Consider the following 22,046-nt stretch of genomic DNA (forward strand, 5'->3'; position numbering starts at 1 on the left):
TTGCCCTTGCAGAACTTTAGAGAAACTCCTCTCATCAACCCTTGACCTAGAGCAGCACAAAAATACATTAAAAGTAATCCTGTGTGGTTGCTGCAGACTAGCACAGACTGCGGGATCTACCATACCTCCACATCAGAATGAGGACTAGAGTCATCCCATCCACCCTTGGCTCCTGCTGCCTCTGTCCTTGCCTCACATTATTAACAGTAATTCCTGGCTCTTCTGTGCACATCACCTTGCGTCACTTACACTGATGCAGATCTAATACCTAAAACAATAGCATGAATGACCTGTTACCCAGAAATGCCATGGCACAGCTCTAAATAGAGCCTGGCTCTCCCGGGTCTCATTTGAATTATATTTTTCTCTTAGTGCCATCTTTACCAGCCTCCCTAGCTGAAACTTGGCATAGCTGACTGCAAAGAGCTGGCACGCAGGAGATATCCAACTGAAATGAATGGAGTTGTTGGAAGGCTTAAAACCAATCATCCAGATAAGTTACCTGATGTCACACAGCGGAAAGACAGTGGAAATCTAAAGACTTCAGTCATTTCTGGCTTAAATCCTGGAAGAAGCCACGATTCAGTAGACATTAAGGCATGTACTTAATTAAAACATCTAACTTATTCCATCCCTGGTCAATAAGCCAGGTGAAAATTGTGTTTAACTTACTTTCTCTGCAGTGCTATCAGAAATAGCTGCTGCCTGCCCTGTTACCTAGAACTAAGTACCCCACACAACTTCTGCCTGGGTTGCGGTGCTGTTTCCAGAAGAAATGAGGATTTATGGACACACTGCAATGGGAAGACTCTGATTCCCAGCCATGATGGTTGCATTCTCTCCCAGTCCTGTCAGCTGCTTTACCTCTGCATCTGTAAGCGTGGGCACCTCCCCCTTGCTATCTGCCTTACACACTCATGTGCTTTCAGGAAGGTCTCACATGCTCTTGGCAAGGATGTCTTTTTTCCTCTTTATTTTCCATAAATCATCCTCTAAGTGCGCTGTGATACAAACATAGGGCCTGGAAGGGAAGTTATATTGATGAAATTTTAATTTACTCTTACAGCTTCAGAACAGTTAAGGATGGTCACAGGTTTTACATACACCCAGCTAAAACCCACCATTATTTCTTCTTAATCTTTTGTCAAGGACAAAGAGAAGGTGATATGAAACAGGTAGGAAGTGGAGCACATTTAAATCATTTCTATTTCATAGCTTTATCTGATTTAAAGCCCACATTCATGCGTTCACTTTCCCCTTTGCAAAAAAATATTGAACTAACAGAATTTCCCATGGGATGGCATTTTCATTTTTGGAGCAGCTCTCACAGCAATGTGTACCTCAAAGGGGCATTGTGAGCCTGAGTTAATTACAGCCCATCCTCACAACACACCATGCTCTCTGGCCCCAGTCCAGCAAAGCACTTGAAGTACATCTCTCACCAGTTTCAGCAAGCCCCTAGGTTCAAAGTTAAACACGTGCTTAAATGCTGTGCTGCAGCAAGGTCAAAGGAGGCAGCACCTCATAGGCTGAGCCCTCATCTCCAGTGCATCTTGAAGTCTTCAGAAAAGAGATAGTGCTGTATCAAAGAAGCAAATGTTTGCATACAGAGCTGCATGTAAACCTTAAAATGCAACTGTGTGAGCCTCCACAGATTTGATGTACCCCCACTTGCTCTTTTGTTTCTCTTCCCTGTGACAGACAGACATGTTGTCAGGGGCCAAAGCACACAACCCTCCCTGCCCATGGACCCAAGAGCCTATTTAAGATCAGCCCAGGGCTACAAGCCCTATTCTAAGCTCTGTTATAGGAGTGCTGGTTTTCAGATCAGTTAGAGCCACAACTGTTCCTGTGCTATGGATCCTGCCTGTGTATTTGGGGCTCTCATTCACAGCAGGCTGGGTGAGTTACTGCTCAGTACTGCCTTCCTATAATAGCCAGAGGAGCACAACTATTGGGGAGTAAGAGGTCTGGGAAAGTGATAGTGGCTTCTTTTCCCCTTTGATGCCATAAAAGTGAATGGTGTCTGCATAGATGACGTAAAGTGCTCTTGATTTCTTTCTGGGTTAGAAGAAACTGTGGTATCTCCTTCAATAACAAAAGCATTTGCTGAAGTACTTGTTAAATACCTTTTGAGAAACAAGTTTAGGAACAGCCTGAATTCACCTTTGGACCTGTAGTGCAGCCCATCCTCGACAGTATGACTGTGCATCTTAATGGTGATGGTGACACTGAGCTGTGCTGGATAGACTAGAAAGAGCAACTGGCCTTTATCACTTAATTGCAGCTTTAAATGGAGCCTTGACCCAATATTCACACACCACCCAAGAATGTTCCAGGACTCCCCTGAGCAAACAATGTCAGTGCTATAAAACAAAGTCTCTTGAGGTAACATATCCCCCTTCTGAGACCAGATTTTCACCGTTGTGACCACCCCTCTACTCTGGAGAGACACACCCCCCCACACACACCCACCCCCAGTCCTGTGACCAGCTCTGGGGGCAACAATACAGGAGGGATGTGAAGCTGATGGAAGGAGGCCGCAGAGATGCTCTGAGGGCTGGAGCAGCTCTGCTCTGGAGCCAGGCTGAGAGAGCTGGGCTGGTTCAGCCTCCAGAAGAGAAGGTTCCTTAAGGGAAGACCTTAGAGCAGCTCCAGTGCCTAAATGGGCTACAAGAAACCTGGAGAAGGACTTTGTACAAGGGCCTGTAGGGACAGGACAAGGGGGAATGGCTTTAAAGTGACAGAGGGGAGACTGTGATTAGACATCGGGAAGAAATTCTTCCCTGTGAGGGTGCTGAGGCACTGGCACAGGGTGCCCAGAGAAGCTGTGGCTGCCCCATCCCTGGCAGTGTTCAAGGCCAGCTTGGACGGGGCTTGGAGCAACCTTGTAGCAGCAGATTGGAACTGGATGAGCTTTAACATCCCTTCCAAACGATTCTGTGGTTCTATGATCCTGGTCCTGCTCTCTGTTGATTTCCGGATGTAGCTTAATTTGAGTAGAGTCAGGAAAAAAATGAAACGAGTGACTACCAAAATGCCAAATCCAAGAGGAGCCCCTGCCAGAGTGAGCAAATCCAAAGCAGGCATCCCCGGGCTGTGGACAGCAGAGGGAGCCGGAGCCCCAAGCTGGGCTGGACTTTGGCATAAAACAGCCCTAGCAACTGCAGCGCTTCCTACTTCGTTTCAGTTTTGCAGAGAGACACAATCCGCATTAACTTCTGTGCCAGGGCTCTGCTAAAGCTGCCTTGCAGATGCATGTGGCTTAACTTCAGTCAGTACTGGCAAAAAGTGGCATTACACTGAATACTGAGTCATGTAATAGTCTGGACTGTCAGTCACGTTCAGTTACAAACAGACTGCAAAGTAATGGCTCAAACATGGGCTGCAGGATATGATCATCACATGAACTATATAGCAGCAAATGCTGTGGACAAGAATGGCTTTCCATGTGTTCACCTGTAAGCATTGAGGAATTTCAGAGTGTTGAGGCCAACAAAGCTGTTTTAAAGAATAATTCATGCAATTCACTCACTTTTTGTACTAGGCTCAGTTTTGTTCAACCTCACTGGAGTTTAGCACATCACTCCAAACCAGAACTTAAAACCTCTGAGAACTCCTCCCTGCCAAGTAGGTTGTACAGCTTGGTATGGTTGCTAACCTAGAAGGCTCGATGCCTGCTCAGAGCAAATGCTGCCTTAAAATAGGGAAGTTATAAGGCTAAGCTCTACCTCCAATGTATAAGGCACTAGCTACTTGTGTTCCTATAATTTATAAGCTTCTAGAGCTGTGCAGGATTTGTTCTTTCTGCTCCAACCACAATATTAGCACTAATGACAGTTACCTGGAAAAAGTGGGACAGAAGGTAACTGCTGTCTCACTTTGGGATGGTGACTGATAGCCCTCATCCTTTCAGTCTTTAAAACAGCAAACCTTTGTACGATCGATAAACAAAATCATTCTTTCCTGACAGGCATATGAAACTCCTTGGCTGCTTTGCTAACTTTGAGGGAACATAGGATGCAGGAGACAAGAGTGTTCACAAATCCTCTCTGCTCCTCAGCTAAGGATACAGAGCCACGTGTTATCCTTTCCATGGGGCTGGCATAGATGGGCTATGGCGAGTTATGTGTTTGCAAAGAGAAATGATGGCCACAGCTCTGTGGTCGCATTTGTGAGTCTTCCTCTGTGTCCTTCAGGTTTATTCCTCAATGCCCAGCAGAGCACAAGTTTCCAGCTGTAATGGCATTTGCAGCTGTTAGAGCATAGGTCTCCTATGGCATCATGGTATTTGTGGTACCCGAGAGAGGCAAAGTTACATGCAGCTGAGCCAAGCTGGGACTCTTGCAGGTCTTGAGGTTTTTCCTCCTACTGTCCAGGAAGGGTGACTGTTCAAAGCAGTGGTAACCTCCTGATCCTACTTGCAGCCTTTACTGAAGAATTTGTTCCCCCGCTTGCAGGACCAAGAAGAACACAGATCTCTGAGCCTTGTCTGGAGCAGCACGAGGGGCACTGTCCTTCCTGGTGCAGCTCTTCCTATGCTGGCAGGCAGCTCCTCCCCAGTGCATTAATGCACTTCTCAAACCTTAAAAAATCTTGTTTTGCCAAATGCTAAAGGTTGAGGGGAGGTAAGATGTGGGTGCTTGTTGTACTGAGCAGCATCTCATGCAGAGAGCACACAGGGTGGCTGCACTTTTCAGTCATATCATCCAGATCAATAGATTGAACTTGATAGAACCTGCCTCCTTGGTAGAAGTCTCTTTTAAATGTACACATCCCCCTTTGCAGCTGAAACCATCTCTTGATAGCTGGATGGTCTCCATGGCCTAATGCCTTTCTTCTGGGTAGCCAGGGCATTGTGCAGCGCTTGCTTCCTTCATAGGTGTCTGGCAGCCTGCTTCAATGATACAGCCCCTAATACAGTCTCATTGATTGCTGGTACCAAATATACCAGCAACTTGCTCAGCTTTTCTTGATGGATTTTTTGTAATCAAGCCCCATCTCTTATTCCTATTTAATCAATTTTTATTGTCCATAGGGCAAAGCTGTTTGTGGGCAGGTATAACTCTGGTGATATTGAAGAACCCTGGAGCATGAATCAAAGGGAAGACAGGACCCTGGGTGTAAAGAAGCTCCTTTTTGTCCTACTAAAATCTTAACATCGTTTAGTAACAAAATATTTAATGTATCTATATTTAAAGAGAAATGGGAGCAATAAACAGCTGCTGATGGCTGGAGATATTAAGTGTAGCTGCAGCATTCACTCAATCTGAAAAGCAATTTATTGTGAGTATATTTCAAAATGGTGGAGATTATTGATATGATGCATCTAACCACAATGGCAATGGGAAAAACATACCCTCTCTTGAGAGCTGTGAAAGGGCTTAGTGATGTGTGTGTCAGTTTCCCTGTTGAGCTCACAGTCATCTATGGCTGTGCTGAATAAGCTGAGCACAGCTAAAGCAAAGAACACATCAATTTGTTGAAAAAGGTGCCTTGGAAACAAATACAGGCCTAATGTGGATTCAGGAAAGAAGAAGTCCTGGAGGCTCTGCTACCAGAATCTGGGTGCTGATGCCTCTCATTGTCCCTGCAGCAGAACTGCTTGGAAACAAACACTCCTTACTGCAATGCACCTTCTGTGGTGCTAAGGCTGGGAAAGTCTGTTGTCTCCTGAGGAAATAAGATGTAGGCAACCAAGTGGACTTGTTGCATCTAATATTCCATTTTGCCGATTGCAGGAATAGTTTGAAACCATTAGCAAATTCTACCCCACCTAGGCAGCCTAGATACACTAGTCTTTGTGCTGGTGAAACTGCTCCCTTGCTTTGGTTTCACTACCTGCTGCTGTGTACAGCACTGCCTGCTATCTGTGAACACCTGGAAACTCATTTGCATCTACAAATTGACCTCTATCTGGAGAAAGGTTACAAGGAAGTTGAAATAAACGTGGACAGATACTTTCTTGTTTGCTCTCAAGTCTGATTTATTAAGTGCAGGGCTACTCCTTAACTCTATGGCTTGTAACTGTCCTTCACCTTGGCAGTTAGCTCCAATATGTGTCAGTGGTTCATTTTAACTTGGCTACCTTTAACTGCACTGCAGTTAACTATAGATAACTATCCATACACATCTGCTGTGTCTCTCTTCAATTGCTTCCAGGGGCTACTGTAATCAGGATGATCAAGCCAGCAGCTGGCATGAAAAACATCTTTTCACAAGAACTGGGAATGTGCAATATTTCAGTAAAACAAACTGTAAGAACCACAGGGTCAGCCTGGGAGCTCACCTGGCCCAGCAGCAGGGGATGGTTGAGAAGAATAAGACACAGAGCAAAGTGTGGTGCTCTTGGTCATGCTCTGCTCCCAGGCCAGGCTCAGACACCCTCAGCCAGGACGCTGTGTAGTTAATAATAAATTATGACAAGACATGCCACAACTTAACTGTACCAAACCCCACAACCCTTTGTTTTGAACAAGCTAGTGCTCATCCCTTTACTGGCTGGAAGAATCCCAGCCTGCTTTAGCTGCTCATTGACTAAGAGCCCCTCTAAACCCTCTTTGTAGCTTTACTTGTTCTATCCTGTCCTTCTGTGATGATGAAACAAAAAATGCATGCTGTACTCAAAAGGGGAGCAACTGTAGCACGATGGCATAATGATGCCTTGTGGGCTTTTTCCTCTCATACTATTGAATTTTCCTTTTTGTCTGTGATTGAGCACTGAACAGTATTTTACAAGAACTATCTATTGTAGCTCCAAATCTAGTTTCTGAGTGGAAATTGTCAGATATCATGGGCCTTAAGAGTTGGGAATATTTACCCAGGTACCTCACTTGATATTTACTTTTATTGGCCATTTTGTTATTCAGCTGCTTGGTACTGTGAGGTCCTCATCCCTGCCCTTGGCTTTACTATCCTGCCTAACCTAGCATCACCAGAAGATTTTTAGAGCTTTTGTATTCACAAAAAAGAGAAGCACAGCTCAAAGGAAAGAAAAATGAAGCTGTGAATGTCTGAAAGATCTAGGGCAATTCACACCTGTCTGAGCACAGGATACTCTGGTCACAGGAATCTCCTTTTGATCTGTATTATTTGGGCTCAATTGCTGGAGGAAATAATCAAATATTTGTGTTTCCCAGGGATGGTCTATCTATGTCACTGATGGATTTTTTTCTCTGATGTGCAGATGTGTTGCAGCCCTACAGGGGACACTGACTACTCAACCCAAGGGCAGATCACTTCAGATGCAGCCATAAGTGCCATTTAGCTTTTTAGTAAGTTCTTACAGAGCTCTGCATGTGTGTGCTTTTGCCTGTCGATTAAATAGGAAATATTCAGTTTCTTTAAAACAGTGTTCAGGGGTTTTCTCAGTGCCTGGAGGATTATAGGATTCTTTTTTTTTCCGTGTGTTAATACCAGTCTAACGTCGCTATTGAGAAAACAAAGGCACCCGTAAAGTTGCTTTTTCATATCCCCTTATCTTTGTTTCTAGTTAATCAACAAGGAGAGCTGAATTGCTCCACAGGGTCTGGCTCTGTGCAAAGCAGCCCATTAGCAATGGGCCCACCTGAAGGCAGGCTTGTGGGGCTGGCAGCTCCAGGGCTGCTCCCCATCAGGGAGCAAGTCACATAAACAACTGCACTGCCTGAACTGCATTCCCCTATTCCTAAGGGACTGTCCTCTATGCTCCAATTGATTTCTGTCTCTGACTGATGAATGTAGGATTTTCTGGCTTTGAAAGCCATCTACTAAAAGTGTGTATTCATTGGATCCTCCTGAGACAGGTGGGTGGGATAAGCTCTTTACCATCAACCCCTTCTATAATGTAGCAAAGGTTTTATGAGTCAATGGGCTTATCTAAAAAGTTCATACAAACTTTAGAATGAGGTTCCTGAAGAACTTGCTGCCAGAAAAAATAAGTGTTTCAAACTCTGAGACTAAAAACATTGAGTTTCTTTCCAAAATGAGTAGAAATTAAAACACTGAACTCTTTCACAGCTGCCCTGCTAACTGCTATAGTAACTACTGAAATGTGGTTGCTGCTGTGCCAGATTTGCATTTGTGGGCACCATGGCATCTCCAATTACTGCTCAGTAGTGAAGAAGCCTACAGGGCAGCAATTACTAGTGGAGAGCTCTGCTAACTGATCCATACCAGTGCTTGTGCTGGGCATCCACTGCTGTTACTTCAATTGCCCTCTGAAAAAAGGAAAAGGGTCCTAGAGCAAAAAGAAAGGAGATGGCATGAGCATGCTTGCAGCATAATACAAACGCTGCCAAGTTAGTGCATAGTGTGCTTTCTGGTTGGCACCAGAAAATGCAGTGTTCTGTTTGGCACACTGAACCCACCATGCACTGTTTGTCGAGCAACTGATGAGAACTCACCAGTTCTCTTCTAGTCCAATACTGTGTTTAAAACAGAGAGACCTAGGTAGGAAGTAGTCATGTACAACAGCAGAAGCCTTGATAGAAAGAAGATTAAAATTAGCATTTAAAACAACTGTATCTCTTGGCTGTATCTCCTGATGAAACTGTTTCAAGTGCTAGTTCTCACCCTTTTTCTGTAATTTCCTAGACCTCCTTTAGCATGGGAACCATGAGAATATATTTCCACCCAATCTGTGCACTGTCAAAGAGAAGACTTTGATATGAGTTACATGATAAGCCTGTAGTAGTTAAAAGATAGTCACACAATGGCAGATCTGTGATCCTCCTAGATCTGGAAGCTGGTAACTCCAAGCTTCAAAAGACAGAATAAGAAACCTTAAAGGAGGTAAAGGTGTATGTTTATAGTTATAGGAATCCTCCTAAAATCATCCAGTGTTGCAGCAGAACATGCTGTGACCTGAGCGTCCCTGAATCTGATAACTTCTGTGACTACCATCCTCCTACAAGCACTGTTAATTCCTAGAGGGAAGAGATGCAGGATGTGGCTCTGTCAAGAACATTACTATTCTTCTTCACCATGATCCAAAATGTGTTACCTCACCTCCCACTTGGAACTGTACTTCCCTTACCTACTGTCAAAACCAAAAGCTACTGATGGATGTGCAGAGAAGTATCTTTTTACTAGTTATTCAGTTACAGCTAATAACTTTTGTGTGTGTGTTAGCATATGGCAGTGCTTCCCATAGTTTATTTGAACAGGATATACAGATTAGGCAGTGAAAGGGGAAGTACTGTTTGGCTTTGCAGGAAGTGCTGGAAGATGGACCTGAGTACATGGCTGCATCACAGAGCTCCACCAAGCAATGAAAGTGCCTTCTCCCACCAGCAGGTGCTGTAACTCAGATGAGTGGGGCAGAGGCGGCTGATCTATGGACCCCTCGTACAGGCCTAGGAAATATTAAGCAGGAGGATTAAAAACTTTCATAGAATCATAGAATAGTTTGGGTTGGAAGAGACCTTGAAGCTCATCCAGTTCCAATTCCCTGCCATGGGCAGGGACACCTTCCATTAGAGCAGGTTGCTCCAAGCCCTGTCCAACCTGGATTTGAACAAAGATTGAATAGGCTCTGCTCTCATAATATTTTTCTTTTCAGCCTCCACAGGAGTTAGCACAGATTGGTGTGCTACAAAGCACTCTTTTTATCCCTTGCTCAGAACATCTTTAATTAATTCTTGGCAGGGCTATCTAACTCAGCATGTAGATAGGAATAAACTCCAGCAAAGCTGGGGTCTCCTGCAAGGCCACTCACCTGCGTCTCTCTGCTCCAGGACTTTGCATGACTATGCAGACCTTCCCTCGGTGGTACTCCTGTGGCAGACTGGTGGATGTGGTATAGCACAGGCACCAGTGTAAGGACACAGTTGGGAAATGAAGGTGTCTAGAATTGAGATGGATGAATGATTTTGTAGACTGTAAAGGCAACTGAAGACTCCCAGCTGAGAGACAGCAGATAGATCAGCAACCATATGATCAGATCATGGCAGTGTGAATGTGAGCAGTGAGCTGTTGAGCTGGCATTTCATTTCCAGAGAGGAGCCATCTGGAAACAGGTGCCAGGTTTGGCAACAGGAGCTGAAGGCCACATCTTCTAGGAGCATGGAAATCTGTCATGTCCCCATGAGTTGCAGAGCACCTTGTGCTGTACCTTAGTCCCTGACCAGACCTGCTGTGATCAGGAGGTTTGTGCTAAAAGAAAGCGAATCAAGATGTACACAGCAATTGAATATTCTCCAGTGTCTCCCCTCCAGGCCTCTCAGAGTGCTGGATCCATTCAGCAACCTGCACAGATCAGAACCCAAAGCACCCACTTGGCACTGGGAGAGGAATCCTTTCAGGAAATCAGTATAATGTTAAAATGCATTTCAATGCACCCTCTTTGAAGGCTGCAGTGCCTGCACCACCAGCATGGCTGTGGCCACTGGGGACCTACTGCTTTGCTTAATGTAAGCCAATTGATTTCAGTGGGCAGTTGGTGCCTATGTACACTTGAAGATCTATGTTTTAAGGATCCCAAGTAAAAAACATAAATCAGTGTCAAGTGTGTGAGGGTTTTGTGACTCAGCTGGAGAGGGAACTCAATAACCTCTTAGCAATTTGCTCAAATAACATTTCTTAAAATCTATTTTTCTAGAGAGGCAGAAAGAAATACAAGCAGGAGGTCAGCAAAGGTAATAATCACTGAAATTGCTTCTGCATGTTCTCCCTCTGTCTTCAAAACACAAAAGTATTATCACCAAAGTTGATTCTGATTTCCTCTCAGAAACTGTCCACTGTCTCTCCCAGGGACAGTGCTGAAATATAATGCAAATGCGAGCAGTTAAAATCCCTCTACCTGAAGGAGACAACATCAGATTGGTGTAGCAATTCGGTGACGTTTCTCTCCTTTCCCCCCACCCTCCTTTAAACAGTGCTGCTATTTTACAGCAATTGAAATCCTTTTGGAGTTTGTAGCTGACTTGGAGCTACAGTCAGTTACTACTGCAAGAACAAGGAAGGGGGAAAGAGAGAGGTAACTTCTAGAGTGAAATTAAATTAACCACAAAATAAAATATTTCCAAAGACACTTAATTTCATTTTAATTCAGAGAAGCCTTTTGGATTTATGCCACCTAATAATAAAATACCAGTACATCCTTCAGGACTGTGGTTCTTTTAATACTCTGCCTTGCAGTTCCGAAACAGCAAGGAAATGTAATTGGATCTTGATATGCCTTAATTAATACTTAGGATCTAGTTTGGAACATATTCTTCTAATTAAAGAAGAAATAATAGACTTTGCATAATTCTTAATCTCTTGTAGTAATCCTCAAGTGTTCAGATTATTTTTCAGAAACACAAGCAGTATCTTGCAGAGAAGATGACATTTATGGGCTTATTTCTCTTCTGTATGCTGACGAACATGCTCACAGGTAAGATTACTGCTGAATTCATTCTCGTTAACTTTTTCAAGTAGACAAATATTGTTACTAATACAGGATCTTCTGTTTAGTATCAGATAGAGTTCATGTATAAATCTCAACTGCTCTGGCTGTTAGTTAAGAGTATTTGGTTTGTAGCACTGGGTGACTGCAAATGGGGAGTTCATTATTCAGCTGTTGAGGAAACAAGTTTGGTTATACAGAGGGTCCTGAGTGTGCACTGGAGAATTTGTGAGCTTCTGGCTATGCAGCAAAGCTTTTATTTACAGCAAGTCCTTCTGTGCAGGAGCTGGTACTGATGGTCTCCTCTTTATTTACAGATGCCCGGTCAATCCAGAATGGAGATGGTAATTCTTAATGTGTTATTCCTTCCTTTGTATCACTAACAATTATGACAGTCATTTGTAACTCCCAGACCTGATCCCAGCAGCAATTTTGGCAGGAACTTTACTAACCTCGGTGGGCTGTGGGAGTGCTTTCATCCAGTTCTGGTGGAGAAAGAAGAGTGAATTCTTAGAAATGTCTTTAAAACTTATGAAAAACCTGAAGTATTAATGCCTAATATTAGACCTAATATACTTGCAGTCTTAAAACAAATATGGGTTATGGTCAGCTCATTAATTCTGTCATACAAAAACATAACTGGAAAGCACCATACATATAAATGTATTAGACATCTGAGATTTTTGTTTATCCTGAACAGTAGTACTGTATATGTGTCTGTTCATTGGCAAGAAATACTGACTTCTACCACAAAAAGCTTAAGATCTAGAAATTGCCACAAATCCAATTAAAGAAATGTTGGAATAAATCCCTTAGCACAGCTGCCCTGTGGTTCGTGTCACTTTGTGTGATTAATCCATTGGATTACTGTTTGCCTTTGATTACAAAAATCCTCAGCATCCTAATGATGTTTCCACTGGCTTTCTGATAATTATGGCAGTTCACCTCTCTCTGGTGTTTTTAGACAGAATTCTTTAAGATAAAGGAGTTACATAGAAGTATCTGTAATAACCAGGTACTGCTATTGCTGGTGTTCCTCTCAGTTACTAGCAGGATAGCCAGCAGCACCCCAAGTGCACAGATACAAACTTGCAGAGAGAGTATGGTAACAGATACTGAAAGTAGAAATACATACATATGGAATAAGGGCTAATGTGATTACTTTGAATTCAAAACATTGTGCCGTATGCTCTATTATATCTCCCTATGAACTTTCTGAATGCATCATCTATGTTCTCACAAGTTTAAGGGTGCTATTACATTTGTGCACAGCAAATATTTCTGCAGCAACCTCTCAGGAAGGAGAGTTTGTGTCAATCTAAAAATAAAACCTTGAACAAGCAGCATCCTGTTGCTCTCATTACCAACAATTATGGCTTTCTTTCACACTGGGCCAAGCAGCTGACTGCAAAGTGAATCTAAGGTCAGCCAGTATAAACGCTGAATTCTCCTCTGCAGACAGTATTTGGCTGGTTCATTTGATCTGTTATATGCCATCTGTGCCTGTATGCTGCAAACTTCACTCCATAAAATTAAGGTCTGACAATAAGATTGCTGAAGGCCCTTAATTCCCACTAAAGACCCTGGTCCCAAGCTGAGCCTGGTGAGTGGAATGCCTCCTTTTTATTCAAATAGGCTTTAAATCAAATCAGAATACTGGGTTTAGCTTTGCTGCACAGAGACGTTGGTAGCTATGTGGTCTCAGCTAGTGGTTACTTTTAACATATGCCTCTGTGTTTGGGCTGAAGAGCAGTTAGCTCCTGCACTTTCAGAATGGATTTTGTTTTCCTGCTGAATTTGAAATCTTGTTTCAATGAGTGTTTCCCATTTCCTGAAACAGACATAAAGGCAGCAGCTGTCCTGTCTTCCCAGTGGCAATGCCTTTCCTCTCCGTTTCCTTAGCCCATTTTGTATGGCCTGCTGAGAAGAGGCACAACTCTGCAATGTCAGGCCAGCATGGACCTAGTTCCTGGGAGCCCGGGGAGGATCCTGCACTCCCAGCTTGTGCTGTACTCAGCCAAGCTGCCTTTGTGCGGGGATGGCAGGGGAGCAACTGCATGGCCCTTTCCCATGGCTCTAGGAACTTGCAGGCAGAGCAGGCGCCTGCAGGGGCACAGCGTATGTGATGGTGCCTTATTCCTTATATTTCCATGTTGGGCAGAGAAAATGGCATGGAATGAGGAAAAATGGCTTTCATTTGCAATTGCTCCTTGCTTTTAAATAACCAGCAGCCTTCTAGAAATTCAAGCAGCTTCATCAAGTCTTCAATTGCCCCAAATGCTGATGGTGCCCCTTTATCCCTACTCTCCATCTTGTCCCACTCTGTCATTCCTGGTGCAACCAGAGCAGAGAGCAGGTCACTGGCTCTGCCCTCCTCTCTCCTGCCAGAGGAGCCCACAAGGAACCTACAAGCCCCAAGGGAACTCACAATCCCAAACCATGTTGGCTCCCAGCCCCCAAGCTTTCAGCAAAAATGCTTTGTATTACACTAATCTGCAGTGCTTTTTATTGTTCTCTAAGATCCCTACCAGGAATCTGTAGCCTTGCTGTACTGGCCCTTCTCATCCAGTGATTTCTGGTCCTACGTGGAGTATTTCCGGAACCTAGGAGCCTACAACAGGATCAATGAAATGGCCAGAGCCTTCTTTTCCCAGTTCCCTTTTGGGAGTCACCTTGGCTACCATGTGCCCAACCACGAGCATTAATTGCTTTTTGCTAAAGGTGATGCCAAGATGGTTAAGTGAATGCACAGCTGCCAGCAAAAGCATCCCTCAGCCACTTATTAATACTCACACCACGCACTCATTGCATGTCATGCTTTAAATTAACCTTTTCTTTCTCACAATCTGTGCTTTTGAGCGAAATCAATAAACCCATTGATTCTGTTGTGTGGTTTTGGGTGGTTTTTTACACATAATGCTCACTGCATATAGTACTTAAACACCAGTCCAATGAGTTTGGTGGCTGGAAGGACCACTAGTGTAATTCACAGCTACATCCATTGCAGTGGAACGGTGTTGCCTGTTTGAAAGAGAACTCTCAAAACACACTGTAAGTCTGTTTAGAAGGAGACATTATTTATTGTGTACAGGTTGCTCAGTGGTGCATTTCCACAAATCAAGCACATCTGATGTTGGCTTCTGTAATCTACAATCATTGCTCTTATATTCTCTGTTTAAAGACACAGTATTGGGCTTATTTTACTGCATGTGTTCCATAAGGAAGGCTCTCTTATCCCAAGGGGGTGTGATTTTTAGTATTATAATGAAGGCAGACCTCTCCAGGTCTTAAAATTCAGTTTAACTGCTAACTTCTTGCTAATAAGATCTATGTTCTTGGTCTGAGGATGTTCTCCTCCTCTGGGGCCCTTCACGCTTTGTTCATTCAGTCATTATGTACTGAAAACAAGGCAGTTCTCCTGAACTTTGACAGATATTTACATAGTTTCTCCTGGGATAAGTTTTGATCTTCCTGCTGCAAATCCAGCATCACTGGTGTCCTTTTAGCAGCCCCCTGGCTAGCTCAACACCATTTCAGCACAAGCAGGAGGAGGACGGAGGAGATTCTCCTCCTCTACTCTGCTCTGGGGACACCCCCCCTGCAGTCCTGTGTCCAGCTCTGTGGCAACAGCACAAGAGAAACATTGAGCTGTTGGAGCGAGTCCAGAGGAGGGCCACGAGGACGATTAGGGACTGGAGCACCTCCCGTATGAAGATAGGCTGAGGAAATTGGGGCTGTTCAGCCTGGAGATGAGAAGGCTGCGTAGAGACCTCAAAGCAGCCTTCCAGTATCTGAAGGGGGCCTATAGGGATGCTGGGGAGGGACTCTTCATTAGGGACTGTAGTGACAGGACAAGGGGGAACGGGTTAAAACTTAAACAGGGGAGATTTAGGTTAGTTCTAAGGAATGAGTTCTTCCCTGTGAGGGTGCTGAGGCGCTGGCACAAGGTGCCCAGAGAAGCTGTGGCTGCCCCATCCCTGGCAGTGTTGAAGGCCAGGCTGGAAGGGGCTTGGAGCAACCTGCTCTAGTGCAAGGTGTCCCTGCCTGTGGCAGGGGTTGGAGCTGGATGAGCTTCAAAGTCCCTTCCAACCTCAACCAGCCTGTGGTTCTATGACTCTCCTCACCTCAGGCTTGGTGAACACGTTAGGCTCGGCCATTTTGCTTCCCCCGCCCTCCTCGCCATGGCAACGGCGGGGCCCGCCCCCCGGGTTACCAGAGAAAGGCGAGACCTCCAGCAGCACAGAGCGGCGCTCCGCCGGCCGGTTTAAGGCGGAAGTAGGCAGTGCGCGGCCGGAAGCTGGGAGTGTGTTGAGGGGCTGTCATGAAGCCCGCTGTGGACGAGATGTTCCCTGAGGGGGCCGGTCCTTATGTGGACCTCGATGAGGTGAGGTGAGGTGATGGGAGGGGAGCTGCCGGGGCTGCGTGCGAGGGGGCAAGTGGTGGGGCCGCCGGTTAGGAGCGGGTGTTGGTGAGGCCCTGCTCTTCAGCGCCTGTTTCCCAGGCAGGGGGAAGCACTGGGCTGCTGATGGACTTGGCCGCCAACGAGAAAGCCGTGCACGCCGACTTCTTTAACGGTAAGCGCCGCCGCGCTCTGGGGTGGGGAATAGCAGGGCACCGGGGAGCTTGCCCGGCTGGTAACGCTTTGGGCCTGCCTAGTAACGGGTGCTGAAAGTGAAGGTGATCACAGCAAACCTCGCTGGGTGACTCCTAATCCTGTGTCTTTTGTAGTCACTGAAGGTCTCTGTAACCACGCTTCTAGTGAGTACTGTCATCAGTTTCAGTGGTAGATGATGTGGGTGGGGGTGATGTGGGCGTGTTTCTCCTCTCCTGCAGGCTTTAGGCGATTTAGCATGTTAGTTACTACAAGGAACAATGCCTTATTCTCTGCATAGACTGATAGACTGGTTTGGGTTGGAAGGGACCTTAAAGCTCATCCAGTTCCAGCCCCTGCCTGAGCAGGGACACCTTCCACTAGAACAGATTGCTCCAACCCCCTTCCAACCTGGCCTTGAACACTGCCAGGGATGGGGCAGCCACAGCTTCTCTGGGCACCTTGTGCCAGCACCCCACCACCCTCAAAGGGGAGAACTTCTTCCTTCTATCTAATAGTTTCTATTAAACAGTGTAAATGCATGTTAAAATGTGGGCTCTGCTTTTCACATTTGTCTCTGGGTGTTACTACTTTATAGAAGATTCTCAGATTGCTGAAGTTATGCATGTATATGTATCCAAAGCAGACTAAAACTTTTGGGTTTGTATGCTTTCTGCATTTGTAAGTTAACTGTAAGCATATATGCATATACAGCTGCATTTAGAGAGAAGAGCGATGTATCTGCCTGCGTAGCGATAGAATGTACAGCATCTTACAGTGAGTTACTAAGGTGTTTTCTTAATACATCTGAAGAAGTATGTTTAAACATTTCAACAGTGTATTTGAGGCATGTTAGAAAATCTGATGGCTGTGGTGGTGTTGATGCCACAAACCTATTCTGAAATCAGTTAGGTTTCTCATGTTGCTCAAGACTTAGACTACAGATGAAAAAGGAAGTTCAGCATTAATATGCCTTTGAATAGTTTTAAGGGACTTAGCTCTTTGTTGGCGACAGCATATTCAGGAGTACTTCCCAAAGATGAGTACAACAGCTGTGCCTAGCCAGCCACATCTCACCAGTCCGAGATGAGCTCTGACAGACAAATGTTATTCGCACCTTCACAGCAATGAGATGCTTTTTAAGGAAATGATTTTTACAGCAAATCAGAAATGCGAGTGTCAGCCTTAAAACAACTCCTAGGTGAGAGCCTGGATGCTGTGACCTAAAGCCATAATTCTGCAGGAGTGTCTCATTTGAAACTTGCTGCATGCATAAAGCCTGTACTTCTTTAGTTCTGGAGCCAGGGGATCATGATTGATCCACTCTGAATGTGATGGCTGCATAATGTGTTTATGAAAGCTCCTCTTTTGAAGCTTTATTTTGCTTTTATGGATTTAATCGTAATGCTTGTATTGTACAAGTGAAGCTATTTAATTTCTCTGTGATAGAGAACATATATATGTGTGTGCCTGTCTTTCTTCTCTGTCTCTTCCCACCCTCGTGTTACATTTATAATAACTGATGGTGCAATAAGTCTCATTTAGCTAATTCACCTTTTTAATTTCTGTCTTTAAACCAAATAATGAACTGTACTTGAGTATGTGTATATGTAACAGTTGAGACTTCTAAAGTTAATTTTACCTTATCTTATTTTTCTGACTAGATTTTGAAGATCTCTTTGATGATGATGACATCCAGTGAACTTTGTTGTCCAGCTGTGCAGTGTTGAGACATGGATTTTTCCCTAGGATCGCCTGTGGTGTCCATTATTTATTAAAATAATCAGAATGGGAAAATCACGGGGGGGGGGGGAACCTGGCTAAGCTGCTTGAGAAATATGAAAACCAGATGGTTAAAGATAACTAAGGGGGGATTTGTAGGCTGTTATTTCTAGGAAGCTGTGTAGATTTTTCTTAACCTTTTACCTGCTGATGTGCTTATTCAATAAAATACTAAAAAAACCCACCCCTCTCTCTGGCCTATACTTTGGAAGTAGGTATTGCTGTGTTCTGAGCTCCCTTCGAGAACAGTTCTTTTGTTTTAATAAATCATTCACTGTTGCTTTTGGAAGTTGTATAAAGGTACACAGCAGGGGATATTGCTGCCTTGAAGAGTTTTGTTCGTCCCATGGTGCAGGATTACCTGGGGCTAAGACAGTTGCTTGTTCTCAGTAGTCTGACTCTCCTTTTTTAAGTCGCATTAAGTGTGCATTGCCTTCTGTTTGGAGATGGATGCCCAGCTACCCTCGGGACTGAAATTTGGGAAGCACATGAATAAAATTACTGGTGTTTACCTTGATATTTTAAGCAAAGAAATGTTCTGGCCCTTGGCCATGAAAATGCCTGGGTTTAAATATGTAATTTAATTCTTGGAATTGTATTCTATAGAAGGAAAATCATTTCAGGATTCTTGGGCAGCAGGTAGTAACTATTCATACTTAGAGGTACAGTGTATATGAATCGGTCTGTAACGTACCAGCTCAGATTTTGACACAAGTTTTCAGAACACTTCTAGAAATGCTTGATTTTGCACCCTGCAGTGACCAAATTGAATCTCATAGAACGGAAGAGGTGAGTTTTTAGTGTATTATTTCAGAGTCAAGAGTTTAATCCTGTCCAATCTTGAGTGTGGTTTGTGTTCCACAAATTGGTAACAAAAAATACTGAGAACTGATCTTTCTTTAAAGACTTCACACTATTTAAATTTCACCTGGAATGAGACCCTTTCCTCTCATATTTGTTCCACATATTTGGCTGTTTTTTTTTCATGCGTTTGCCTTACAAAAAGGAAATCTTAAATGTAGCAGCAAGTGTGCTTAACAGTCAGTATGCCCCTGAGCTTAAAAATGGAAGCATGATAAAAACAGTAGGACTTAGGAACACTTAACTGTGTTCCTGTGGATTTCTCAACATCCTGTTTCATCATGCAGTGTACATTAAGTCAGCATCCTGACATTTACTCTGCGTAGCGTCTGACATTAAAATCTGTTCCTGCAAGAGCAGTCTTGCTGAGCCTGTCCCCTTTTTCTTTTCAGGCCTTGCTTTGTTTAAAGAGGTTTCAAGCTTTCCTCATTGAGACCAATGTAAACATTTTGCCTGAGTGGTACCAACTGCATTTGGGCTTTGTAACTTTGGTGCTGTGCTTTCTCCAAACTGGATTTTGAGCAATGAGCTGCTGCCAGTAAATGAAGGCTGCATTCTGGGCAGGTGCAAAGGGTGGAATAGATTTAAGAAGCAACTCTTCACTCTTTTAGCTGCTAATTTTTTTTTTTTGCTGATGCCCAGATTCCTCAAGATGGGTGTCTTGGTTTTGGCATGCTTCCGCTCATGTTTTGTCCAGACTTCTTTGTTTTTCATTTGCCTCCCTCAAGTTGTAAGAAACATGAACCTTAAGTTTGCTGACAGCAGGAGGTATATATATTGTGTGATACAAATCCATCTTGGAACAGGTTGTTCTTTGGCATGAATGGTGTTATCATTTTGGAGATATCCAAAACCTGTGAAGCTTTGGTTTGAAGGTGCTAATGGGAAGTAGTTTTAGTTTTGTAATGTCATCTTGCTTGATCAAAACATGGAACCTATCTTGATGAAACTGGGTACAGAGCAGATTATGTGCATGGTCCAGTACAGCCTAAAACTCTCTTGAGTTTTCATCCTGACCTACCCATTCAGGGTAGGTACAGCTAACACATTTTTTGTGAAGCTTCCATGTTTCATGTTTAAAAGCAGCACAACTAGTGCTGTTGGCACCTGAGAAGTATGGCATGCCTTCCTATAGGGAAGGAATTCGCTCTATGTGGTATGTAAAAGTGTTTGTGTTGGTAAAATTCTGTATGAAGAGGCTGAATGTCATGACCTGCCTTGGTGTGCAGCCAATGCCACTCTGGCTTGTAGCTGCTATGAGTTCTAGGTGGTTCTTTGGTGTTCCCAGCTGTTAACTCGCTAATTAAGCTTGCACTTAAATCTGATACCTGGTCTGGGTTAGTTCTGTCAGGATGAAGTGAAATGAAAGGAGCATTCTTCAGGGCTGGATGGTCCCAAAAGCTGGTTTGTTGTAGCTGTCTGAAGTACAAAGCTCTATCCTTCGCAATGCGACTAGATGAGGAGTGTGTGTATAGCCTCATCTTTGTAAGGAGAGTTGTGAATGTCTAAGAACTTCTTCAGGAGCTGTAATTTGTTTTGGTCCCTTTTGGGATGGTGCTAATAGAGAAATGCTTCTATAATGAACCAAATGACCTTCAGCTTCACCTTGCTTGTGTGTTATTTGTCAGGCCTTTCAGTCTAATCAATCTGTGGGCAAACAGCCCGTTGTCAGAAAACAGTCACAAGATGTCAGCATCTCGGATAAGAATTGATTTAAAGGACATTTGCCTACCTTGGCCGTTTCATTTATTGAGCTTCGATTCCAGTACCTTCTGTGTAGTTTGACTCATAATAGGTGTTCCTGAGTGAAAGAAAGAGCCTTTTCTAGTAGCATTTTGTACCCACTTGGACTTGTGTATATTACTTCATAAGCTGCTGGGTACTGATCACTATTTCAATGTCGAAATAAAGATTCTAGTCTGAATAGATGATGGAGGTTCTAAGCTTAGTGTTATGAATGTATAAAGCCCACCGCCTGCCTGAGTCTTGGCAGGATGAGGTGCTACAGTGCTTCAGAAGGGATGCAGCCAGTTGTGAAGCACAGATGAAAAGGAATAGCTTCAAAACACTTAAATGTCAGCCTGTTCTCTTCGGTACTCACGAGGCCCATTCTCTGCGGGAAGCCCTTAGCTGTCATGGTATATTCTTAGAAATTAAGAATGTGCAGGCTATTTTGAGCTGAGAATAATCAAGTCATTGTGAAGGAGAGAAAGCTGCCACGCTAAAGGAAGCTGGCTGTTGTCTGTACAGTATTTCTGCAGTGCCTCTTCTGAGCTGATTGCCAGGTTAGAATGCAGTGCTCCACTGCTCTTCATGTGAGCCAGAACAGGCAAGCTCAGACCTAGGGTGGCAGTAGTGGGTTTTGCTTGCTTGGTTGGGGTTTGGGGTTTTTCTTAGTTAACTCTCAGGGAATTAAAAGATTTTGCTTTTAATATTTAACTTCAATAATTGAAGTGGGAGGTCTTTCTCTCAAGAAAGAAGGAATTTATTTTGATTACTAAATCAAGTTCTTCCTGCTTCCCCAGGGTGTTGGGAAGCTGGCAGGCATCTTCCTGCTCTCAATGTGCAGTTGTTCAGCACATGGAAACACGCTGGGCAGATGACAGTGCAGCCCTGTTCTCTGCAAGTCCCCCTGTCAGTGATGGGGCTGGAATGTGAGCATCACATCAGGGTTCTTGGGAAAGCACTTGCACAATGCAAGTCAGTCCTTAGCAGCAGGGGTGGCTTTGGCACGAGAATTTACTTCCATGTTTTTATTTCTAGATTGATTTATTTAGTTTGCCTTTCCTAGTTGATCCAGGTGGTCTTTGCCAAGCAGTGGGGTCAGAATCCTGACCCAAATTATAACCTTTTCCTCAAGCTGCTACAGTAGTTCAGAGCAGGAGAGAGGAGCAGTGTCTTTTAAAGCTGGTAAATAGGGGCTTCTGGTGAATACTTCTTATTTATGGGAAAATCGGTTTGTGTGTAGGAAATCTCCAATCAGTCCTAATTCCTGATTTTCCCTGAAAGGGATTTAGAGGAGGGCTTCAACTGGATCTCCTGCTTGTGCTTCCCTGATGCCTTTCCATAAAGCTGTCCGGCTTTGTGGGTGGGATCCCACAGATTGTCTTGTGGGTGGAAATCCTGCCACACAGTAAGAGATAGGTGTTGATGTTTAATGCTTTCATTTCAGTGGAATAAACCTTTCCTTCCCCTTGGATTGGCTGGAGAGTAACAAACTGCACCCGCATGTAAGGAAGTTGCAAAACTGTCCTCAAAGAGCAATGGCATTACACTGGGCTGGTCTCCTGGCATGATTAAGGAGGATCTGTGGGTGGGTTTGCTGATCTAAAATCCCATGGCAGACTGAGTGTTTTCATCATGTACCTGTATATAGTACAAACATCATAAAAACAAGTGGTAGCCTTGCTCCCATCCTTGCTCAGTGTTAGTTTCCTCCAGAGT

At 44.1% G+C, this 22,046-nt stretch overlaps 2 protein-coding genes across 4 annotated transcripts; both read left to right on the forward strand.

Annotated features, from left to right (window-relative positions):
* The first annotated feature begins 10,841 nt into the window (after positions 1–10,841).
* On the forward strand, positions 10,842–14,254 carry OTOS (otospiralin). 3 transcript variants are annotated; one of them, XM_062622062.1, is made up of 4 exons: positions 10,842–10,957; positions 11,248–11,356; positions 11,686–11,712; positions 13,889–14,254. In XM_062622062.1, exons 2-4 carry the CDS (start codon positions 11,305–11,307, stop codon positions 14,071–14,073), a joined length of 264 nt encoding a protein of 87 aa, XP_062478046.1. In that variant the 5' UTR covers positions 10,842–10,957; positions 11,248–11,304; the 3' UTR covers positions 14,074–14,254. The 3 variants fall into 3 exon arrangements, with proteins under 3 accessions (XP_062478046.1, XP_062478047.1, XP_062478048.1); XM_062622063.1 differs by having other exon boundaries at positions 10,859–10,957; positions 11,266–11,356; XM_062622064.1 differs by having other exon boundaries at positions 10,889–10,957; positions 11,278–11,356.
* A 1,415-nt stretch (positions 14,255–15,669) lies between these two features.
* Positions 15,670–17,925, forward strand: COPS9 (COP9 signalosome subunit 9). The gene is made up of 3 exons (XM_062622054.1): positions 15,670–15,752; positions 15,870–15,942; positions 17,624–17,925. The coding sequence occupies exons 1-3, from the start codon at positions 15,690–15,692 to the stop codon at positions 17,659–17,661; spliced, it is 174 nt and encodes a 57-aa protein (XP_062478038.1). The 5' UTR covers positions 15,670–15,689; the 3' UTR covers positions 17,662–17,925.
* The last annotated feature ends 4,121 nt before the right edge of the window (positions 17,926–22,046 follow it).

Source organism: Pezoporus occidentalis, unplaced genomic scaffold, assembly GCF_034315485.1.
Source record: "Pezoporus occidentalis ecotype Australia unplaced genomic scaffold, CSIRO_AGI_Poc_V1 ctg239, whole genome shotgun sequence".
In the NCBI taxonomy this organism is placed as follows: domain Eukaryota; kingdom Metazoa; phylum Chordata; class Aves; order Psittaciformes; family Psittacidae; genus Pezoporus; species Pezoporus occidentalis.

Coding starts and splice junctions, on each gene's coding strand:
- OTOS (XM_062622062.1), top strand. CDS start 11,305: ATGACATTTATGGGCTTATTTCTCTTCTGTATGCTGACGAACATGCTC. Junction 11,357..11,685: donor GCTGACGAACATGCTCACAG/GTAAGATTACTG, acceptor CTTTATTTACAG/ATGCCCGGTCAATCCAGAAT. Junction 11,713..13,888: donor GTCAATCCAGAATGGAGATG/GTAATTCTTAAT, acceptor TTGTTCTCTAAG/ATCCCTACCAGGAATCTGTA.
- COPS9 (XM_062622054.1), top strand. CDS start 15,690: ATGAAGCCCGCTGTGGACGAGATGTTCCCTGAGGGGGCCGGTCCTTAT. Junction 15,753..15,869: donor CTTATGTGGACCTCGATGAG/GTGAGGTGAGGT, acceptor CCTGTTTCCCAG/GCAGGGGGAAGCACTGGGCT. Junction 15,943..17,623: donor GCACGCCGACTTCTTTAACG/GTAAGCGCCGCC, acceptor TTTTCTGACTAG/ATTTTGAAGATCTCTTTGAT.